This window comes from Rutidosis leptorrhynchoides, chromosome 8, assembly GCF_046630445.1.
Source record: "Rutidosis leptorrhynchoides isolate AG116_Rl617_1_P2 chromosome 8, CSIRO_AGI_Rlap_v1, whole genome shotgun sequence".
Lineage (NCBI taxonomy): Eukaryota > Viridiplantae > Streptophyta > Magnoliopsida > Asterales > Asteraceae > Rutidosis > Rutidosis leptorrhynchoides.
This window is the reverse complement of record NC_092340.1, coordinates 372,614,682-372,637,632: the sequence shown is the minus strand read 5'-3', so window position 1 is coordinate 372,637,632 and position 22,951 is coordinate 372,614,682. Positions and strand designations below refer to the sequence as shown.

The window sequence follows — 22,951 nt, the reverse complement described above, 5'->3', positions numbered from 1 at the left end:
TAAGGGGTAAATAAATAAATAAATAAATAAATAAATAATAATAATAATAATAATAATAATAATAATAATAATAATAATAATAATAATAATAATAATAATAATAATAATAATAATAATAATAATAATAATAATAATAATAATAATAATAATAATAATAATAATAATAATAATAATAATATAGGGATTTTCTAGAATATTTCACTTAAACTAATGACTTTATCTTCAAGTAACCTTAATCCTACCTTAATTCTAATTACTATCTTATAAATACCCCCTACCCCTAACCCTTAAATTCAATTCATTCATCTCACTTAATTAACACCCAAAATCCCTCAGCTGCTCGTCGAAAACCAAAACCCACAAAAATAATAAACCTTTCATCGATTATTGTTGTTGCTTGTTCGATATCTTTTTCATTCATTCTATTCGAAGGTAATCTTTAAACTATAAACATTATGATTTAAAACTATTAACACTATTGCTATAATGATTCGTAAATAATGAGATTATGTTTTATCAATCGAAACACATAAACACACACTCATGCATGCAAAATGATGTGACGCATCGTAACATGATATGACTCATCGTCAACAAAACAAAACATGTGACGCATGACCAAGAAAGATGCGGAGCTTCTTGATGGCTGATGTGGCGCATCTCATGCCTTGATGCGACGCATCATGCCATATCTTGATACGTCTTGTCGAACTTTGGTTGTGGCGTATCGGTTGTCTAGTTCATACAATTATTTAACTGTGTTTTATTCGGAACGAATATAAATTTTTTTTAAACTAATAATATTATAACTATAATATATATAACTTTTTAAATAATTATATTAAATTCTTTTAACCGAGTGGTACCATAACACATAACATACTTTTATGGACAAATAATTATAAGGCGCTCATTTATTAAACATATGATATTATATATATATATATATATATATATATATATATATATATATATATATATATATATATATATATATATATATATATATATATATATATATATATATATATATATATATATATATATATATATATATATATATATATATAAACTATAATAATAATACTGATCGTTACTTATAACGACTCTTTATCAAAACTTTATTAAAATTATTCTTCGTATCGACTTTTATAAGACGTTATATATAAAATAATAACTTATATAAACGAGTATTATCGTTAAAGATACGGTATATAAGGTATATATAAGGGTATATATAATGTGTACAAGTAAAACCTACATATGTATAAATATCATGTATAAACAAACTTATCATATATATATATATATATATATATATATATATATATATATATATATATATATATATATATATATATATATATATATATATATATATATATATATAATAAAACATGTAAATATAAGTATTATATATATGAATAAGATATATAATAACCCGTGAATAGACAAAAATGATGATGTTGATTACTACAACTGACCACGAACCTTAATATTAGGTTGATTACTTTGGACTTTTTTTCCACTACCACTATTACTACTACTTTTTTATTGTCGTTGTGCTACTAAGGTGAGTTTCATAGCCCCACTTTTATCTGTTCTATAAGTTGTTTTACAACTATGGAGTGAGACACTTGCTTACTTTTGAATTGTTTTACGCGTTGGATACAAGTACTTGAACTATATGCAACATATGAGTTTTCGTTATACATGTTTCTACATGCAAATCCCTACATTAATATCTTTAATCATCGGATTTCTTTTTATGGTGAGCTTAATTATTGTGGAAAGATCGATTGGTTGTGACAACCCTATCCTTTGACCGTTGGTCAAGTGGTTACATGATAATGATTACGACGTGAATAATAAAAGTGGCAAGGGTACAATTGTTTAGTTTCGATATTAAGTACTCATGGCATACTTTTTGGATGTGTTTACATCACTTTTGAAACGTAAATCTTGTGGTCCACAAAAATTTATTATTGTTATAATAAATCTATGAACTCACTCAACCATTATGTTGACACTTTTAAGCATGTTTTGTCTCAGGTAACTAGATGATGTATCAGCAAGATGTTATCTTACTTGGAAACGTGGTGTCCGCATCATTATGCATTTATTTCATTTTAAAACATTATGTTTATTTTATTTTAAATTTGTAATCAACTTTGAATTATTAATTCCGCTGCAATGAATATTTCTTTAAAAACGTTTCTAGGGACCAATTTTGGGGGCGTGAAAGTTTCAAAAAGTGGTGATAGTTCTAACACAGTACGAGTTCTAGTGATGCAGAGGTTGCAAATAAAATAGGTTCAACCATTCCGGTTACCCCTATAACAAGACGCTTGACTAGAGTGCCCAAGCCTAATCCTATGTATTCTACTTCAATAAAGGGCTTGCTCTATACCGAGAATGGTGAACTCGAAAGTTACTTTGGAGCGAGACAATAGAAAGAATCCATACAATGAGAGCTTTCCATGAAAGAAGATGTGGGTTCACTTGAGAAGAATGAAACTTAGTCACTAGTGAAACTACCTCATGATAAAAGGGCGTTGTAAAACAAATGGATGTATCGTATTAATGAGTTGGAGGGCAAGAAAAGGAACAAGGCTTGGTTGGTGGTTAAAGGCTTTCAGCAAAAGAAATGGGTTGACTACAATGAGATATTCTCACCAATAGTTAATGACTATTATTCGATTAGTACTTTGTATGGTTGCATCCGAGAACTTACATCTAGAACAATTTGATGTGAAGACCACATTCTTACATGGTGATCTTAACGAAGAGATATATATGAAGCAACCCAAGGGCTTTGAGATAAAGGGTAAAGAGAAGTGGGTTTGTAAGCTATGTAAAAGTTTGTATAGATTGAAGAAAACACATCGGCAATGGTACTTGAAGTTCGTTGATTTTATGTAAATGAGTGGGTTCATGCGTTGTGAGATGGATCATTGGTACTAATTATAGAAATTCATTTCCTCTTACATAATCTTATTGTTATATGTTGATGACATGTTACTTGCATGATCCTACATGTCCGAAATCAACGAGTTGAAGGGATTGCTTTCCCGTAAGTTCGAGATGAAAGATGTTGGTTGTGCTAGGCAAATACTCGATATGAGTATTGTGCGTTATCATATGAAACGTACTCTATACTTATCTCAATCCATATATATTAAGAAAGTTGTAGAGAAGTTCAACATGGATAAAGTAAAGGCTCGTTCTATACCTTTGGCTAGCACGGTAAAGTTATCAAAGAGTCAATCACCTAAATCGGAAGAAGACAAAGTGGAGATGGAAAAGGTACCGTAAGCTTCGATCATGGGTGGTGTTATGTATGTCATGGTTTGTATGAGACTGGATATTGCCCATTCGGTAGGAGTTATTAGTCATTATTTCTCTAATCCGGCGAAAGAGCATTGGGAAGCGGTCAAATGGTTGCTTCGTTATTTGAAAGGTACTTCTGGTATGAGATTGTACTTCACTAAAAGCAATGTTGTACTTAGGGGTTATGTGGATGCTAATTTGGGTCGATGTAAAGATTCGGGTAAAAGCAATACACGGTTTGTATTCACGGTTGGTAAGACCTCGGTTAGTTGGTTATCTCGATTACACAGAAGTGTTGCTTCATCTACAACCAAATCTGAATATATGGCTGCAGCGGAAGTCGCAAAAGAGTTAATTTGGTTAAAGAACTTCTTTGGTGAATTGGGGAAGAAGTAAGACTATAGCATCTTATATTGTGACAATCAAAGTGTGGTTCATCTTGGGAAGAATCCGGTATTTCATAGTCATACGAAACACATTAATCTAAGTATCATATTATTCGCGAACTCATAAATGATGGTAATTAGTATTAGGAAAGTCCTTGGTACGAAGAATCTTGTCGATATGTTTACTAAGGTGGTAATGACGTAGAAGTTGAGGTTTTGCATTGCTTCAACCGGTCTTCTCATGACTTGATGAGAGAAGACACCGACTAGAGAGTTAGATGATTGATATTTCGATTCTAACAAGTAGTGTTGAAGACCTTGTATCGAAAGTCTGCTTATCTGACAAATGTGGTAGGAGTGTGAGTGTCCTAAATGGAGTTTGGAGATATAAATGAGGGTTTAACATTCTTGGTTAAATTGTTGAATTGTTGGGTTGACGAAGATTGGGTTTGTTTGGATTATCTTTCAAGTGGAAGATTGTTGGATCGTGAAGTATAATCAAACAAAGAACAAGTGGTGTGTGCTGCATGAATCTCGCGTCCGGGAAGTCTAGATCGCGACGCGAGGTACCAAAGTCGCGAAATGAAAACTTAGGCTCGCGACGCGAGAAGAGCTCGATGCATGGCTTGAGAATGCGAAAGTACATTGTTCTTGAATGTCACGATCGCGAGGGACCCCCCGGGCGGCGAGAATTGTGTTTAGACTAGGAATCCTCGTTTTAGTCCGATTTGTCTTTGTTTATGCATTATAAATTGACTCTATGTAACTCATACATAAATGCACGAGATTTATTAATAAAATACTCTTTAATTTATCCGTGAATTAAAGTAATCACATTGATTACATATAAACGCGTTATATTGTGTGTTAGATTTAATTTTCACATTCTTACTTCTGTTTATTGTTGTAGGTAAGTAATTTTACTGAATTACTTGCGTTGTTTGGATCCTTAAAATTCTTATGATATATTTTCTTATTACCAAAAAAGGGAACTTAAATCAAAACGTTGAAACAATAGTACAAAACATAGTACAAAAAATAGAGCCACTCATTAATTATCTGTGAAACAAATATTTATTTTTTTTAGCAAAACAACAGTACAAAACATGACTCATTAAATTATTGCCCAGCTTGCTCAATCATGCTAACTTAACCCTAGCTAGCTCATGCCACTTCCCAATCTCTATTACATAACACCACCTCCTATATCCACACTTTCATTTTCAAATACAACCCCACCCTCAACCCAACTTATCTATTTTTGTAACAACTAAAAGAATAATAATAATAATAGTAGTATAATTGTATTATTATTGCATAAAGAAATGGGGAAGCCACCAAGTTTCGAAATGGGGTTAAAGAAAGGGCCATGGACTAGTGAGGAAGATCAAAAGCTTATCGCTTACATTGAACAACATGGTCATGGAAGTTGGCGCACACTACCTCTTAAAGCGGGTATGTACATATATACATTGACATATACATATGTTCAAATGTACATGTAACATATATACGTATAGATAGTATTATCAATAGTTTATTTTACTTGGATTTCGGTATGTAAATCTCATTTATGTAACGTATATTAAATATAGGGTTACAAAGATGCGGAAAAAGTTGCAGACTGAGGTGGATAAATTATTTGAGACCCGATATCAAAAGAGGAAAGTTTAGTTTACAAGAAGAACGAAGCATCATGCAACTCCATGCTCTTCTCGGTAATAGGTACGTAATCGCTATATACTTGCTAATTCTAGTTTGTCAGTTATAGATGTTTAAGTAGTCATTTGTTTCATATATTATACTGTGTACAATTTTAAAAGGCATTGCTAACAAACAAAAGAAAAAAACAAGTTTGTGGTTTAATATTTTAAGTTGACTAGTAAAGAACAAATATTGTATTAGTGATTAATTACATAAAAATGTGATGATATACTTGTACCTTATGAAAAACAAAGTACTACTACTACATATCTTCATGTTTATGTTCATATTATACATTTGTGGTCAAAAGACATTCTTTTACAAAGTGATTTTCATTTTCAATTCCACTCTTATTATTATTGTCTATGTGTATGTTGTGGGGATCAAAATGTGTGGGGTATATATGTTCATATATTTGGAAAAATATAATGCTTGAACAACTCAAGCAAGTGGTCACTTCCTTTATAAGATCTTATATGGAAAGAGAAATATGTGAAACAATGTGGAGCCAACAAACTAAATTCATTCTAGCTAGCTAGCTACATCGTATCAAAAATAGAACAACCCAAACATGGAAAGTTTTTATAGAGTAGTAATTAAGAATAAAACTTTAATTTAATGTTAATGCAAATGCAAATCGGTTTTTTCAACTATTACAAAAGAAACTTTTAATATAGCTATGAGGAAACACAAAGTTAATACGGAGTAATTTCTTGCAAGAATTTTATGCTGTAGATATGAAAATATGAAATTGTACCCTTAGATATATATGTACCTAGCTATTATAGAGTATAATAAATCAATTAATTATTAGTGTTGACATGAATGTGTACATACATAAATATATAATTTTTGCAGATGGTCAGCTATAGCAGCTCATTTACCTAAGAGGACTGACAATGAAATCAAGAATTACTGGAACACCAATCTCAAAAAACGACTAACCAAAATGGGTATCGACCCGAACACTCACAGGTCGTCAAGGATAGCAGCCACTTCCAACTTGAGCCACATGACTCAATGGGAGAGCGCTCGTCTTGAAGCAGAGGCAAGACTCGTTCGTAGTAACTCTAAACTTATTATTTCAAAATCTTCTAACCAACAAATGCACAATAAACATGATCAACCTTTTTCACAACCTCAACCACAACCACAACCACTATGCTTTGATCATGTGCTTCAACTATGTCAAAACATCACACAACAGTCGTCACATTTAAAAAGCTGGTCACAAACTCCTTTTTGCACCCTAAACTACTTTGAAAAAGCTTTATCATCACTCACAAACATACAAAATCCATCTACGCAAACTAAGAATAATGTTAAACCACCGTCTACTATAGATTGTTTAAATGATCATGCTTGCAAAGTCTTGAAAGAACCACTTCACAATATTAATATCGACGACATTTCAAAAAAATTAGATCAAAACAAATTTCAAGTCAATGACGACATCTTCTATCAAGATAATGACACAATGGAAGCCCTTACACATTCTTTATTCGGTGATCTTGACGACAACAATGATTGTTGGAGCGGTGTTCTTGATCATATACTCTGGCAGGAACAATAATTCCTTATTATCACCTACTCATCTTGATTCAATTAAGATCGATATTTGCAAAAAATAAATTGGGTTGTCTCTTAAGTTACAAATCATCAAAAATTTGTATCAACACTGTAGCTTTAGAAGGGTAAACTTATTCCGTCAATTGGCTAGGGTCATTGTGATGAGGATATTTAGGGCGTACTATGAGCTTGATATCTTGTACCAATAAAATACAAGTTCAAATAAGAATATGTAATTCATCTTTTAATTTCTTTCATATATATACATTTTCTTTTGTCATCTGATCCTTCTTTTCTTAATCGTATATTTATATTGGATTAGTCTTATTCTCTAAACAGAATCATCCAATTAAAAGGTATAAGCAATGGGCCGTGTCACTAATTAAGCCGTCCCAGGCCATTGAATAACTTGATAAACATGCAATGAAACACGGAGCAACACATAACGTAGTACGGAATACCTGTAATATATGGGCTCCATTGATAAATTCAAAAATTTAATTTTCCATTACAGGTAGTGTCCTACAAAGTACTCTTAATCAATTTTTTTCTTCAGTATCTTTATATATATATGTAGGGACCGTTTAGCAAAATTACACGTTTTTTTTTTCTTTTCTTTTTTGTTTGAGAAGCTGGCATATTATTTTATTAATGGAAATATATACAAGGAATATATATATATATACATATGACCACTCAGCATCTGCATTCTAGTTATCTTTATGCATAGTTTAAATTTAGTTCTCGAATTGTTTAAAGTTGAAAAGAAAATAATTCGACTGATTTAAAGTGCAGATCAATCTCAAATTTATTTTCTACATGTAAAGGAAATGAAGGCGGTGCACAATCCGCTACGAAATTATGAAGTGGAAGAAAAATTGATCAACTCTATACTTTTAATTAATCGTATTAATTAGAGTGTTACAGTATGAAACTGAAAGAATACAATTATATTTTGTTGAAGCTAATCGGTTTGTGTATCACATATCGGATATTAGAAAAAACAAATGTTTGTATATAAGTTTAAGGGAACCTCCATTTATCACTAGTTAATTTTGAAGTACTGGGTAACTTTTGAGCTTGTATGCATGTTGGTGGACATAAATACTATCCAACATATACACTAGATCGTGCATGTTCTAACCTAGTAGTAACTAACTTTCTAACACGGTACCAAATTACAATCAACGGCTTATTAATAGACTATTAAAAGTTACAATTTAGACTCTGTACTATCAATATTTACATTTTCAACTTAATATATTCTATTTCCCCTCTCAATATCCACGTTAAAGCGGGAGAGTTGGCATGCACCATCATTTAACGCATATAGTCACCAGCGCGTGAAAGGTTGCGTCAGCCACCCATTTGACGGAAGTTGGGGCTCACTAGTAATTTTTCTTGTTTTTAAAAAAAAAATTGTAAATTACTTTTATTCAACTATAAATACAACACATTTCACACATATATTTATACAACTATTCTTTACAAAAACACTACACATTTTTCACCAAAATTTCACAAAAATGTTTCAACCCAACAACTCACCTAACGATTTTTACAACCTTATGTTAAACAATCATATCCCATCACCCGCTCACTCGTCTTCCAATCAAGCTATCAATTTGTCTCCAAGTCAAAAAAGTTGTTAACAATTTTTTTTTTCTGAAACGGCAATATTATTTATAAATAAACGATGTGACCCCTTAGTAAGGCACTAGAAGATCAACCACCAAAAGATACAACGAAGAGTTACAGTGGTTTTTTTCGCCAATCGTTCCAACTAATATTACATTTTCCTCTATTATTCATCGAATTAAACGAATAACTACGGATCGAGTCAAACACCAAATTCTTCTTAGCCATCCTATCACAATTTTCATCTGATCAAAACTCATTCTATCGATAACAACAAATATCATTTACCACACAACAAATACCATACAACTCATATTTTTTCACAGCAACAACCATTTCCATTTAACCTACAATAATTCTTTTCACAACAAAAAATGCTTTACATTCCATAACTACCAACACAATCAAATATTGAATCAGTACCCAAAACAAAACACGAAAGGCGTAATAGGCAACCGAAGACGTGGAAAACCGGAATCACCGATCAGTTTGGAAGATGACGAACCTTTGATGGTTAATCTAAACCCGAAATTTGTTGATTTATTCGCGGACGACCCAATCAGTTATCCACTCGGTCGAGGAGTTTTCCGGAAAGTCATAAAAGTTCAGGATTGTCCGGCGCCGCTTCCTCACGTTGCTCATCTGATGACGTTTGTTCTCAATTCATCATATCCCAACAAGAAATTGTGAAAGCTCAACAAGAATAGCGTCAATCGTCAATTATAAAACGATTGAGTCATGCATTCAAGGTGCTCAGCAGCACCATCAATTCGAACTTGTCAACAAAAGAGCAAAGACTTCTTTCGTATTACCGCTAAAATCCTAAATCACAATTGCTACAACTGCGACCCGAAGACGAAGACGAAGAACACACTAGTAATGGCTAGTTTTATTATTATAAGTTTCGTATTATTTATTATTGTCTTTAATTTTAATTATCAATGTAATGTTTTTTTTTTGTTAATGTTTTTATTATTAACGTAATGTATATTACAATTAATGTAATGTTTTATTTTTTATTTTGTAATGCATTAATTTTATTTATTAAATATTTAGTGTTTTTAAATAATTTAAAGTTTAATGTGAAAGTGTAAGATGAAGAGATTTAAGTTAAAGGAATATTAAAGGAGTTTGTGATAATGTGAAAGTGATAAGTTTAGTTAAAAATGGTTAAGAGTGGAGTGACCTAAAGAAAATGCTAAGGTTGTTCTACAAGAAGTCAACCACCACTTTAAAACTTGGAAATATTTAGGTTAAAGACACCAAGATTGTGAAACCTATTATAATTCTACTTACGCAAATGCATACAAAGATGATTGACGAAAGTATAGATAATTCGCTAGTAAACAATATTACAATAACTTATACCAACTTAGTAGTCTTTTTTGGATCTCCAAGTTTCCCTTATAAAAACCAACTATGTTGCATAACATAGAAACTTGAAACGGATTCATAGATTTACAATCTATAGAAACCTCATATAAAAATAAAAAAAAATAAAAATAAAATGGATATTGGAATCTTAATTATTGTGACATGTTCGATCTTTACATGGATCCTCCTTCACCGATGGAACCAACGAAGCAAGAAAGGTCCAAAAACTTGGCCACTTGTTGGAGCGGCTATTGAGCAACTAATGAACTATGATCATATGCACGATTGGCTTGTGAACCACCTATCCAAGTCTAGAACCGTTGTGGTTCCAATGCCCTTTACCACTTACACTTACATAGCCGATCCAGCTAATGTGGAACATGTTCTTAAAACCAACTTTGCAAACTACCCAAAGGTATTGATCACTTGATGACCTTCAAGATTTTATCACCTAGCTTTTTGATATAGGAATTAAAGTTAATTTATTTATTCACAGGGTGACGTGTATCATTCGTATATGGAGGTTTTGCTTGGTGATGGCATTTTCAATTCAGATGGTGAGAATTGGAGAAAACAAAGAAAAACATCAAGTTTTGAGTTTGCTTCTAAGAACTTGAGAGACTTTAGTACTGTTGTGTTCAGAGAGTATAGTCTCAAGCTCTCTTGTATACTAACTCAAGCAGCATTCAAACGTCAACAACTAGACATTCAGGTAACCTAACCTAACCTAATCTAACCGATAGGTCGCCAAATCCGGCCTTTGTTATCATTGTGTCTTGCTTACATTAGTTATTATGTTTTGGTTTCAGGAATTATTGATGAGAATGACCTTGGACTCCATATGTAAGGTGGGATTCGGGGTAGAGATAGGAACATTAGCTCCTAATTTACCCGATAACCAATTTGCTAAAGCGTTTGATGCTGCAAACATAATAGTTACCCTTAGGTTCATTGATCCACTGTGGAAAATAAAGAAATTTATAAGAGTGGGTTCTGAAGCCGTTCTTGACCAGAGCATCAAGATCATTGATGATTTTACGTATTCCGTCATCGCTACAAGAAAGAAAGAGATACAACAAGAAGCTCAACAAATTCCTACTACTAGTAAGGTAATTATAACTACTACTATACAAAAAATTGGGTACAATACAAAAAATTGGGCACAATACAAAAAATTGACCATTTTTGTTATGTACACAACCAATTATGCTTTACAGTGTTGTATTACAGTGTTGTACATACAACACTGTAAAGCATAATTGGTTGTATACATAACAAAAATGATTGTGTACATTTCATCACCCCAAAAAAGTTACCTAAAAATCGGCTCATTTTTGTTATGTACACAACCAATTAATGACAACGGGTCAACCAATTAATCGGCCCAGAAGTTGCATTTGGACAGCCAGACCTAACTAACAGTCCTATCTTATTTCATGTATGTATTTATTAATCAGGTAATAAAGCATGATATATTATCAAGATTTATCGAACTAGGAAAAGACCCAGAAAATAACATTAACGACAAGAGTCTAAGAGACGTTGTATTAAACTTTGTGATTGCTGGACGAGACACGACAGCAACGACTCTTTCTTGGGCTATTTACATGATCATGGTTCACCATCATGTTGCAGACAAACTGTATGCAGAACTCAAATCTTTTGAGCAAGAGCTTGCAGATGAAGAAAATGTAACTTTAAACCCTTATGAAACACATGATCCTGAATCTTTTGAACAAAGAATAAACCAATTTGCTCAACTTATGACTTACGATTCATTGGGAAAATTGTATTATTTGCATGCCGTCATCACCGAAACACTTCGGTTGTATCCAGCTGTACCTCAGGTATGTCATTACTTTAAAGGGATCATCATGGTAAACTAGCTCAAGTTACTAAAAAATTCGTTTTTTTTAATGTTGTAAAGGACCCGAAAGGTATCTTAAATGATGATATTTTGCCCGATGGAACGAAAGTAAAAGCAGGAGGTATGGTGACATATGTACCTTACTCGATGGGACGAATGGAATATAACTGGGGTCCAGACGCAAAAGAGTTTAAGCCTGAAAGATGGCTTAAAGATGGTTTCTTTCAAAACGCATCCCCCTTCAAGTTCACTGCATTCCAGGTGAGATTTACAACCAAAAAATGATTGAAAAACACACAATTTTTAGTATATCACTATTTGTAAAACGTGCTGCTAGAGATGGCACATTTTACATTTTGGCGGATCTATTTTGACTGACAATTTTCTTGAAACAGGCGGGCCCACGAATATGCCTAGGAAAGGACTCAGCGTACCTGCAAATGAAGATGGCGCTTGCAATTTTGTGTAGATTTTTCAAGTTTGAATTGGTGAAAGGGCATGTGGTGGAGTACAGAATGATGACAATTCTGTCAATGGCAAATGGATTAAAGATTAACGTTTCAACACGTTCATAACTACACATATTTTTCGATTTGACATACAATTGGATCATACTAAGTCAGTAATTTCTCTTTCTTGTTCCTCCAATCTTCTTTTTCAGCATCTACCATTGTTGTAACACGATCATGAAATCCAGGATACGGTTCATACCCAAAAAGAATCTCAAGTGCCTGTATTATTATTATTATTATTAGTAAAAAACATCGTCCAATAAAGTGTCATATACCACCAATATGGCGATACCAAATAATCAAATGTAATAAACAGGCTGTGGCAAATAGTGCTTGGATTTGCATTTGTATTTCTAAGTACTACTCCGTAATTATTACACGTTAATGTGAAAAAATTATAACACGGGCCAATAAGATGTCAGTTTTCTATGAATCTGGTACAACTTTCAAAACTGAGGATGTGATATAGTGATATCGAATGATCAAATATCAGATAATCACATTGTGAGAAACAGTGCTTGGATCTGCTTTTGTATTTTAAATTACTAATAGTAGTTACACATGTTTGAGCGTGTGACAGTTATTATATCGGGAATTAATAGATACAATGACCCAAATGACATTATGGTGATTAGGAAATCATTAATGAGAAAGTCGTTTTAGAACGTAAATCCAAGTCCGTAGGTGAAAGTATATGAATTACCTCAAATAAAACAAAGAATGGGGCCATCAAAAGGGCTTGCATAATGTTATCAACGAGCGCTGGTGCTCTTCCCTGTCAATACTCATATTCATTCAGTTTAATCAGAAGCATTTTACATTTACATTTACATTTACATTTATAGTGAGTGATACTAAGATATATACCATTGATCCCATTAAAGTTACACATTTCACTTGACACCTATTTTTAACTTTTTGACTGACATTCAGTAAAAAGGTACTACAATTCAAAAAATCTTGCAGATCAATGAACATATATGTGTAAGTTAAATTTTGTGCAAATTCTTAAACTAAAAGAGCTAACCTCAAATAGCCCATGTCCTATAAATTGTGCAGTCCACGAAACTAGTTGCACAACAAGAACAACCTGCATCCAGTAACCATGACCGACCGAAACAGTTAATTGGTTTGGCATTGGCTTAGTTTTATGCTCCCTTTTGTAACTATGTACAGTAGTAATTATATAATCTTTCTTTGCTTTTGCCAAAAATATACTCCAATAATTAACAACATTTTAGTAACGGTGAATCTATGACCAATATCCAAAATATTCGTTTAAATATGCTACAACTAAAAATGAATGCGTTAGTCAAATAACACAGACTGCACCTATATCTTAATTAGCACTAACATATCTTAATTTCAAGCAATCATGTCAAACAAAATCAACTCAAATGCATTATAATGATTATTATAAGTTTGGTTCCCAATCATGATACAAGCCCAACCCAAATCAGTATGTTTAACTATGATCAATAATCTTTCATTACACCAACAATTTAAAGAAAAGAAGAAAATCCCAATTCTTTTATTTTTATATTTTGAAAATCAATTAAATGTAAATTAGAAATAGAAACATAAAAGTTAAGGGATTACCTTCCATGCCAATTGAAACCCTAGAACACCTGCAAGAACACAAGTAGCAACCCAACAAAAGATACAGAGTAAAGCAGCCAAGGAACCAGCTTTATAATCAAAACACACATACAACACAGCATAGATTAAAGTCAACAAAAACCCAAAATTAAAAATTAAAATACAATCGATACCAAAAAAAGAAAAGCTAATATATGGGAAACTAAATGGAGCTGGTATGAAATCAAAAAGAAAAATAGCAGTGAAAAAAATTGGCCACACAAATAGCATATGGATTGTTATGTTAACTGGGTTACTATGATAAGCCGCATAAAATGCAAAATGTTTTTCAAGATCAACAAGCCCCATTTTTGCAGATTTGCAAACAGTATTAAAAATTTGGATAGTGATCAAGGACAATGGACAGCGTAAATAAATAAATAAATAAATAAAGAAAAAATTTCTTGGTGGTCCGGGTGTGTTTTACTTCAAATATCATGCGGAATCTCTATCTCTATGTTATTTTTATAACATGAGTGGCCACTGTGTTTTTTAATTATTGCGTGGCTAGTCCCTACATCAAACATCACTGTAAGTTACGGAGTAATACTCTTCTCTCTATCTTTTTCTTTCAATTTTTCAGATCTAGAGTTTTGTTCATTTTGGCCGCCGCTGCTTACTCTCCTTCGTCTTCTCCATCACTGCTGCTTCACCTTCATCTCGCTGGTTTGCATCTTCAGGGTTTGAGGCCCTCTCCGGCCACCGGCATCTCGCCGGTGGTTCGGTTTTCTTTCGTCCTTTTTTGATTTCCGGTTATATGTGGGTTTACGAAGGTTTCCTCATCCACGCCGACGTTCTGATGGCTGGTTGTTGGGTTTTCTCAGTTTACTTGCATGTAGCCGGTTTTCTTCCTTTCTCCATTTTTTTCTTTATTTTTCCGGCAGCCTCGTTTCTCCCTGTTGGAGATCTGGTTTTAGATCTAGAGTTTGTTCCTGTTTTTTGCAGGTTTGGATCACTTCGTGACGGTTCGTGAAGCTTGGTTGCTGTTGGTAATGTTCCGGTTGATGCGGTGGCGGTCGGCGTTCTCCCGATGGTCATCATCGTTATTTTTCTTTATTTTTAGTGTAATCGGTCGTTAGATTTCCTTTGTTTGGCATGTTGTAGACTTGTTTGTTTCCTAAGCAAAGTGCGTTTTCTACCCTGTTGGTGGGACTGTTTGCTTTAGATCTCGATTTTTAGTCGTTTGTTTTTGCCTAGGTTTGGATTTTTTATTGTATCGGTTGTACTTGTTGATCTTCGGATCCATTATATGTTATTACGTTTTTAGCCAAAAAAAAAAAATCAAACGGACATTAAATAATTTCACTAAGTGTAACATGTACGTTGCACATGACTACGTGAGGGATAATTTCATTTATTTATTTGTCTCCTTCATCCGTAACTAATTATATAAACTCTAATTTCCTAAATTTTTTAATCTTCATATAATTTTATAATCAAAGCCCAATATAAAAGAAAATAAAGCAATCAAATGATGATGGTTCGAGATCTGATCTAGTGCTTCGTAGAAGACGAGTGTTCGTAATCTTCAAATAATTTTAGCATCTGAACCCAAACCACCATCTTTTTCGAGATCTATCCACAACAACCAACAAAAATCGTTAATGAACACCCGATGAACACAATCGTTGCAAAACTCCTAATGAAGACCATAATCGGTGACCTATTTTAATTTTGGTATTATCAGAATCATAGCAGATGAGAGAAGATGAACCCATTAGTGTATTTAGTGAATAAAAAGATGAAATTACCCCTCACTTAGTCGCGTGTAGCGTACATCGGTACATGTCACCACTTAACGGAATTATTTAACGTTCATTTAATGTAGGGACCACTCATGCAATGATTTAAAAACACAGTGACTGCCCACATAAAAAAACTAACGCAGAGACGTTGCGTGAAATCTGAAGTAAAATACAAGGATCACCCAAGTAATTCTTTCTTTAATAAATAAATAAATGGAACTAAAAAGACTTCAACTTGTGAAAACTAATCTTATTATGAAAGATTGTAAAAACTCGGACGCTATATCAAGTCATGTGTAGTGTGTGTCAACTTTATACTCGATTGTCTTGGTACTCTTTTAATATGTGGTAAATAACGTCATTATTATGAAAGTTTTTTTTTTTTTTTGGGTAAAGGGTATTCACCCGGTAAATGATATATTAAAGACGCACAATTACAAGAATGTCTATAAGAAAAACGACTCATAGACAGGGAAAAAAACCAAGACGCAACAAGGCATCTACAACCAAACTAAACCAAACGCTAGAACCTTAAATTTGCCATGCTATCTTCAAGTTCCTCACGTGTTGCGACTCCTTGAACTTCACCGACATCAGCTTCAAACGAACCGTACCATGGATGATGTCTACAAGCTTCTTTGGATCACGAGCTTCACCTTTAAACAACCTTGAGTTCCGCTCCAACCAAATGTAATATACCGTAGCACTAAAGAGAATTTTTGTCACCATAACTCGGGCTACCTTCCTTTGAGCAAACGAAATCAATCTTTCAACTATGATCTTCCACTCGTCACTAATACCGGGAATAGTAATGTACCTCTTAATCATATGCCAAACTTGATTAGAGTACATACACTCAAAGAATAGATGATCGTGCGAGTCTTGTTGCAACTTACATAACGAGCACACTAACGGGCCATTATTTGAACCGTTCAAATCCCAAGCACGCATCTTATCTTGAGTCTTAAGTTTCTCGTTCATAAGCAACCAAGCAATAAATGCGTGCCGAGGGATACACTTTGAGAACCAAATAACATGATACCACCGCACTTGAGGAGCATGAGATCTTAAAGTTTCCCAAGCACTTTTAGAAGTAAATTGTACAAAATTACCATCAAAATCTTTCCAACATACCTGATCTTGCTTTGTAACATCTGGGAATGCAACTGTTGAAAGCATCGGGTACTTCTCAATCCATTCCGATGGCCATAACCATGCAGACTGGTTTCGAAGGTCAGCAACTGTAGAAGACTCCCTAAATGAGTGCCTATGAATCTCTCTGATCGAAATGACAGCAGCTAAGGGACCGAAATCAGTCCACGAGTCGAACCAGGCAGATGTACTAGATCCCTCTCCAACAACATGAAAAATGAAGTGACGAATGATCTCTCGGATACTTAAAATTTTCCTCCATCCCCAACTAGCTGATGAGTCGACCTCCGCTGCCCAAAAATTACGATTACGCAACCGATATGTATGGATCCATTTCACCCATAAGGTCTGTTTTTGCGTGATAATGCTCCACACGTGGTACGAAATCAGCGCTATATTCCATGATTTTAAGCTTTTAATCCCTAACCCTCCTTCTACCTTTGGCATACACACGTCTGACCATTTGACCTTAGCCTTACCTTTTTTCATGTCACCTTGACACCAAAGGAACCCGCACATAATCTTCTCCAATTCTTTAATAATCTTATCAGGTAAAATAAAAACCGAGGACCAATAAACTTGCATAGAAGCAAGCACCGAAGAAATAAGTTGCACTCGTCCTGCAAATGATAGAGCTTTGTTCTTCCAGTCTCCTACCTTGGCTTTCATTTTATCAATCAGTTCCTTGCAATCATTATAATATAGCCTTGAAGAAATCAGAGGAACACCGAGATACTTTACCGGAAAGGACCCTTCTTCAAAAGGCATGATCAACAAAATATTCTCCTTCAATAATTGGTTCACCCCGGCAAAAAACGCTGTACTTTTTTGAACACTTGGCACTAAACCCGAATACATTTTGAATTCTTCCAATGCATTAGCAATAACTTGAACCGAGCCCACACTTGCATGAGAGAACAAGAATAGATCATCAGCAAAACACACATTTACAATTTCTTGACTTTCACATTTCGGATGATATTTAAAGTCTTCTGTATGCCGAATATTACCTTTAATCATTAGAGTTAGAATTTCCATAACCATAGTAAATAAATACGGCGACATTGGATCTCCCTGTCTTAACCCTCTCTTCCCAATAATAAAGCCATGTAAGTCACCGTTAATGTTAATAGAGAATGAGGTAGACATCACACATTTGAGGATCCAGTTAATCATAATCTTATGGAAGCCAAAACCGTGAAGAATATCACTTAAAAAACTCCACTCGACCTTGTCATACGCCTTTTGAATATCGACTTTAAAAGCACATCGCGGGACACCTCTATTCAAGTGGTAATTGCGCATGATCTCCTGAGTAAGCAAAATATTATCGGTAATTCTCCTTCCCGGAATAAAAGCTGATTGGTTATCGCTAATAATAACATCCAAAGCTCCTTTGATCCTGCTTGTAATCACTTTGGAAATACACTTATAAATAGCATTACAACAAGATATAGGACGATAGTCATTAACCTTAGAAGGGGAGTCCACTTTCGGCAGTAACGTGATGATGGTATGATTTATTTCTTTTAGAAGTTGACCATTAGAAAAGAAGTCCTTAACTGCACAACAAACATCCACTCCGACAATATCCCATGCTTTTTTGAAAAAAGTAGACGTGTAGCCATCCGGACCCGACGCTTTATCATCCCCAATCCCAAACATCGCCTCTTTTATTTCAGCATCTGTTACCGGACGCACCATATCTAACGCCATTTGTTGAGGTAATTTAGACGTAAATAACCCCGTGTCCACATGAGAAGGACTGCCATTCGCCGAGGTACCCAAAAAACTCGAGTAGTGTTGTAAAAATACTTCTGGAACCGCAGCTCCCTCCACCAAAATACCCTCATTGTTGGTCACTGCATTAATTCTACATTTATTCGCCTTCGCTTTGACCACCTTATGAAAATACTTCGAATTACTATCACCCACTTGGAGCCATTCTACTTTAGACTTTTGTTTAAGGAACCTTTCTTCGTCCCAAATGGCATCGTTGTATTCCTTAAGAGTCTTAATTTCAGCGTCCCTAATCTCCTCTGAAGACGGGTTAGCATCGAGTTGGAGTTGCAGATTATCTAACTTGTCTCGAAGACGAATCACATTATTATGTAAATTACCTTTTTGCCACATCAACTTACGAAGCGGTTTCTTAAGAAAACGTAATCTTCTAACTATAGTATACATGACATGACCTTCTATCTGTTCCTTCCACACATCAGCCACACAATCACGAAACTTCTCATTTTCAGCAATATAGTTGCTGAACCGAAACATTTTTGGACGCGTACTCACAATCGAAGGAACTTTGAGAACTGCTGGACTATGATCAGAGATCCTATATGGTTGGAAAATCGTATATGCATTTGGATACTCTGTCAAAAACGCCTCATTAACGAGCACCCTATCAATCTTCTTTAACATACCATGATTTTCCAGGGGACTTTGGTTCCAAGTGAAATTAATACCAGAGTAATTCAGATCAGTCACTTGAATCTCATCCAAACACTCCTTGAATTCTCTCATAGCTATAGTCATCCTTGAACTTCCTGATGTTGATTCATCAACAAACAAAGACGCATTAAAGTCCCCCAAGATAGTCCACGGGTGATTCCCAACAAAACCTTTATGCATACATAAATCGCTCCATAACTTCCGACGTTTAATATAAGAATTAGAAGCATACACAAACGATGCAAACATTCGCTTATCATCTTGCACCGTACGAAAAAGGCAATGCATAACTTGATCAGTAAGAGCCACAACCATTACATTCACAACATTAGGATCCCATCCGATAATAATACGCGTACCCTTATCACACATACTTTGATTTGATGACCAGTTCCATCCCCGAAATACTTTATCACAAATCCGGCTAATCTTATTAAGAGAAACATGCGATTCTAAAACAGCGCAAAGACATAAATTATTACTATTAATAACATTCCGAACCTCTTTCTGCTTCGGGATGAGGTTCAAACCCCGAATATTCCATGCTGCGAGACTAAACATTGAGACCCTCTTGCCCGGGAGTGCTTGCCCCCTCAGTGTTTGTAATGCGGGTCTCACCATCATGGTCCTCTTCCACATCAGTATCTTCATCTATAAGCCCATAAGCCACATCTTTGCCATGATCCTTATCCTTTTCCTCATTTAAATCCTTTAGAACACCAAATGGATTACTGGTCTCACCAATGCCACTCATATTTGTTTGGTTTTTATTAATCTCCTTACTCTTTACTGGTGCATTAACAGGTCTATAAACAAACTTAGGTTGTTTGCCCACCTTGAACCCATCACCAGCATCCTTATTAATTTTGGCATCCCCTTTACTCATCTTCCTATTAACCTCCTTGAATCCATCATTCGTTTCCACCACTACATTCGTTACCGGGATAGCTTTTGGGCATTGAGCATCCTTATGTCCAAACACTCTGCAACCTCCACAACGAGGAGGCTTCCATTCATATTCAATTCGAACTTCATCTATAGTAACACCATTACCCTCCAAGTTTGGGGTAGCAACAGTAAGGCTCTCCTTTAGTTCTTCGTCTGCATGAATTTCAATATGAGCACGAGCGTAGTTGGGTCTACCCCATGACTCCATACACATCGTACTTGTGTACGAGTCCAACATTAATGGTATACCAATCTTTGAAGCAATCGAGCTAAGGCCATCATCAGTGTACCCGGCTAACGGAACGTCATGAATTTTTACCCACACCAGAACCTTAGTCAGATCCTCCTTTGTCATTGAAATATTAGGTGTCCATTTGTTCAAGATAATAGGCATCGATCGAATTACCCATGGCCCGTTCTCCAACACCCCTTTTAACCCTTGCTCAGTCGAAAACTTGAAGAAGAAGAACCCTTTCGAGTTCATCATGATCTTTTCAATACCATATTTCCTCCAAACATTCAACACATAATTCTGGACAACCGGATAAGCTATCCTTTTGCCCAAGAAATATCCATATAACGTGTGATTGTATCTAGTCGTTGCCTCCTTCACAGATGATAATGGAATAGTGACATCCACACCATCCTCAACACCAGTAGGTTGCTCCATATAACGAAAGTTAACCTTACGAGTGGGTACAGACCCACCAAGCATCTCTTTGAACGTCGGTTTAGGATTATCTTCATTAGTAGGCGTTTGATCAGTATGCATTGTATCTTCCCTAGTCATCACTGGAGAAGACACCTTTGCAGTTACAGGCGATGCACCCTTCTGATTAGACTCAATAGGCGTCTTGTTGCTAGTAAACACATTCTCTTCCAATTCCTCCTCAGTGGATCCTTCGTTTTCATCCACTGTATGAATACTAACCCGATCATAATCAATATTCTTTGATGCTTCATCCGTAGCAGACACATCATCGTTGCTCTTACTCATTGTTTCAGTCGAATTAGAGCCCTCAAAACCAATTTTCCTGTTTCTCAAGACTCTTGGAACCGTATTCACCTCCTTCTTCTTCTTCCCTCCCGAATTTTTACCCATGTTCCTAAATCCACCTTTAATCTGCCTTTACAGAAAAAGAATTACGTGAAGATCAACCAGAAATCGAATAAAAATTGATAAAGCTGCTGATGTGACTGGTCCTGGTGAGGGTCCTGTTCAGGGGAGTACTCGTGGTGGCGGCGGCGGCGGCCGTGGTGGTGGTGGTGATCGGTACGGAGGTGGTGATCGGTATGGAGGAGGGGATCGGTATGGTGGAGGCGGTGGTGGTTATAATGGTGGTGGACGTGGTGGACGTGGTAGTGGTGATCGTTATGGTAGCGGTGGAGGATATGGTGGCGGCGGCGGTAATGGTTGTTTCAAGTGTGGTGAAAGTGGACATATGGCTAGGGAGTGTACTCAGGGAGGTGGCGGCGGTTATGGTGGTCGTGGAGGTGGTGGATATGGTGGTGGTGGTGGTGGCCGTGGAGGTGGCGGCGGCGGCGGTTGCTACACCTGTGGTGAAGATGGACACTTTTTTTAATTTATAATTATTGATGCTTCATAATAATTAGCTAGTTAGGTTATTGAAAGTTTGGCATTCCGTAATTGATTATTATTACTTACTAGGGTTATAATGTTTTATCTTGTACTAATCTTTAATAGTCTAATGGATTATTGATAAGAAAATTGATAGTGTATCTAAATCTAAATTATTATTGATAAAAGGTTATCCTTTCAACCTAATTTCAAATTTTAATATTCCTTTTGTTTCTATTAATATATACATATACATATACATAAATACTAAAAGCCTCGTAGATGTTGGTAGCTTCATTCAATAAATCCCCTAAAACAACATCCTACTTCTTCCCTTACTGTTAAAAAATTGTTTATAATCTTAATTTTTTAGACCACTGCAAACGGCATCAGATTCTTGGTCGTTGATCAAGCCAAAATTGACTTGAGTGCAATTAGTTGAAATGACTAACCTTCGGAAGGGTTTTCTTCGGTTAACGTGATGAATATGAGGGGTGTTGTGGTGGTTAACTTTTGCCGAGCCTCAAAAGTGAGCTTAGAAGAGTGATCAGCGGTGGTAAGTGCAAAATGTTGATTAATTCCTAAATGTGTGATTATGAGCAGTATTTATAGGCATAAGATGGCGGTTACCAAGGATAACCACCACTAAACCACGATTACCACTCCTGGAATCCTCTAATCATGCCCACTAACTGCTCCACGTTCTCCTGATTTGTCGGACGGACAAGTAGGTGTGTAAACCAAGTCAAACGGTTAACGGTACGCTACGGGTGGCGTATCGTAGGGATAATCGTGGCCTGAGAGCGACGTTGACTTGGTATCCAACCAGGAGCTGAAGCTAAACGTCCAGCTACAGGATACGCCATGCGTCTCACATGACGGCCATGGCGGGACGTACGTCATTAAGTCCCCCCAGTTTGGTTGGAATCAAATTGCCTTTGATTGTAACCAAACTATATTGAATAAAATATTATAAAAGGCCATCATTACTGACACGCCGTAAATGTCAAATCCTGTTTCCTCGTAGGGTGTGCTAGGGGATGATGTCAGCAATC

The 22,951-nt window shown here is 35.2% G+C and overlaps 4 protein-coding genes across 4 annotated transcripts; 3 read left to right on the top strand and 1 right to left on the bottom strand.

Moving 5' to 3' along the window:
- Positions 1–5,041: 5,041 nt before the first annotated feature.
- LOC139864761 (transcription factor MYB106-like) lies at positions 5,042–6,993 on the top strand. Its single transcript, XM_071853330.1, has 3 exons — positions 5,042–5,171; positions 5,312–5,441; positions 6,279–6,993. Exons 1-3 carry the CDS (start codon positions 5,042–5,044, stop codon positions 6,991–6,993), a joined length of 975 nt encoding a protein of 324 aa, XP_071709431.1.
- Positions 6,994–10,131: 3,138 nt separating this feature from the next.
- On the top strand, positions 10,132–12,443 carry LOC139862031 (cytochrome P450 704B1). Its single transcript, XM_071850578.1, has 6 exons — positions 10,132–10,416; positions 10,498–10,713; positions 10,811–11,110; positions 11,459–11,848; positions 11,929–12,129; positions 12,264–12,443. Exons 1-6 carry the CDS (start codon positions 10,135–10,137, stop codon positions 12,441–12,443), a joined length of 1,569 nt encoding a protein of 522 aa, XP_071706679.1. The 5' UTR covers positions 10,132–10,134.
- LOC139862032 (2-hydroxy-palmitic acid dioxygenase MPO1-like) lies at positions 11,525–14,373 on the bottom strand. The gene is made up of 4 exons (XM_071850579.1): positions 13,980–14,373; positions 13,408–13,470; positions 13,084–13,155; positions 11,525–12,599 (listed from the first exon to the last, which is right to left on the bottom strand). The coding sequence occupies exons 1-4, from the start codon at positions 14,325–14,327 to the stop codon at positions 12,483–12,485; spliced, it is 600 nt and encodes a 199-aa protein (XP_071706680.1). The 5' UTR covers positions 14,328–14,373; the 3' UTR covers positions 11,525–12,482.
- A 7,044-nt stretch (positions 14,374–21,417) lies between these two features.
- LOC139864760 (uncharacterized) lies at positions 21,418–21,900 on the top strand. Its single transcript, XM_071853328.1, has 2 exons — positions 21,418–21,442; positions 21,503–21,900. The coding sequence occupies exons 1-2, from the start codon at positions 21,418–21,420 to the stop codon at positions 21,898–21,900; spliced, it is 423 nt and encodes a 140-aa protein (XP_071709429.1).
- The last annotated feature ends 1,051 nt before the right edge of the window (positions 21,901–22,951 follow it).

Excerpts from the sequence above, each read along its gene's own strand:
- LOC139864761 (XM_071853330.1), top strand. The coding sequence starts at position 5,042 with ATGGGGAAGCCACCAAGTTTCGAAATGGGGTTAAAGAAAGGGCCATGG. Across the intron at positions 5,172-5,311 it reads CACACTACCTCTTAAAGCGG|GGTTACAAAGATGCGGAAAA; the intron begins GTATGTACATAT and ends TATTAAATATAG. Across the intron at positions 5,442-6,278 it reads CATGCTCTTCTCGGTAATAG|ATGGTCAGCTATAGCAGCTC; the intron begins GTACGTAATCGC and ends TAATTTTTGCAG.
- LOC139862031 (XM_071850578.1), top strand. The coding sequence starts at position 10,135 with ATGGATATTGGAATCTTAATTATTGTGACATGTTCGATCTTTACATGG. Across the intron at positions 10,417-10,497 it reads ACTTTGCAAACTACCCAAAG|GGTGACGTGTATCATTCGTA; the intron begins GTATTGATCACT and ends ATTTATTCACAG. Across the intron at positions 11,849-11,928 it reads TGTATCCAGCTGTACCTCAG|GACCCGAAAGGTATCTTAAA; the intron begins GTATGTCATTAC and ends AATGTTGTAAAG.
- LOC139862032 (XM_071850579.1), bottom strand. The coding sequence starts at position 14,327 with ATGGGGCTTGTTGATCTTGAAAAACATTTTGCATTTTATGCGGCTTAT. Across the intron at positions 13,471-13,979 it reads GGTTTCAATTGGCATGGAAG|GTTGTTCTTGTTGTGCAACT; the intron begins GTAATCCCTTAA and ends TACTGGATGCAG. Across the intron at positions 13,156-13,407 it reads TAGGACATGGGCTATTTGAG|GGAAGAGCACCAGCGCTCGT; the intron begins GTTAGCTCTTTT and ends GAGTATTGACAG.
- LOC139864760 (XM_071853328.1), top strand. The coding sequence starts at position 21,418 with ATGTTCCTAAATCCACCTTTAATCT. Across the intron at positions 21,443-21,502 it reads CCTAAATCCACCTTTAATCT|CTGCTGATGTGACTGGTCCT; the intron begins GCCTTTACAGAA and ends AAATTGATAAAG.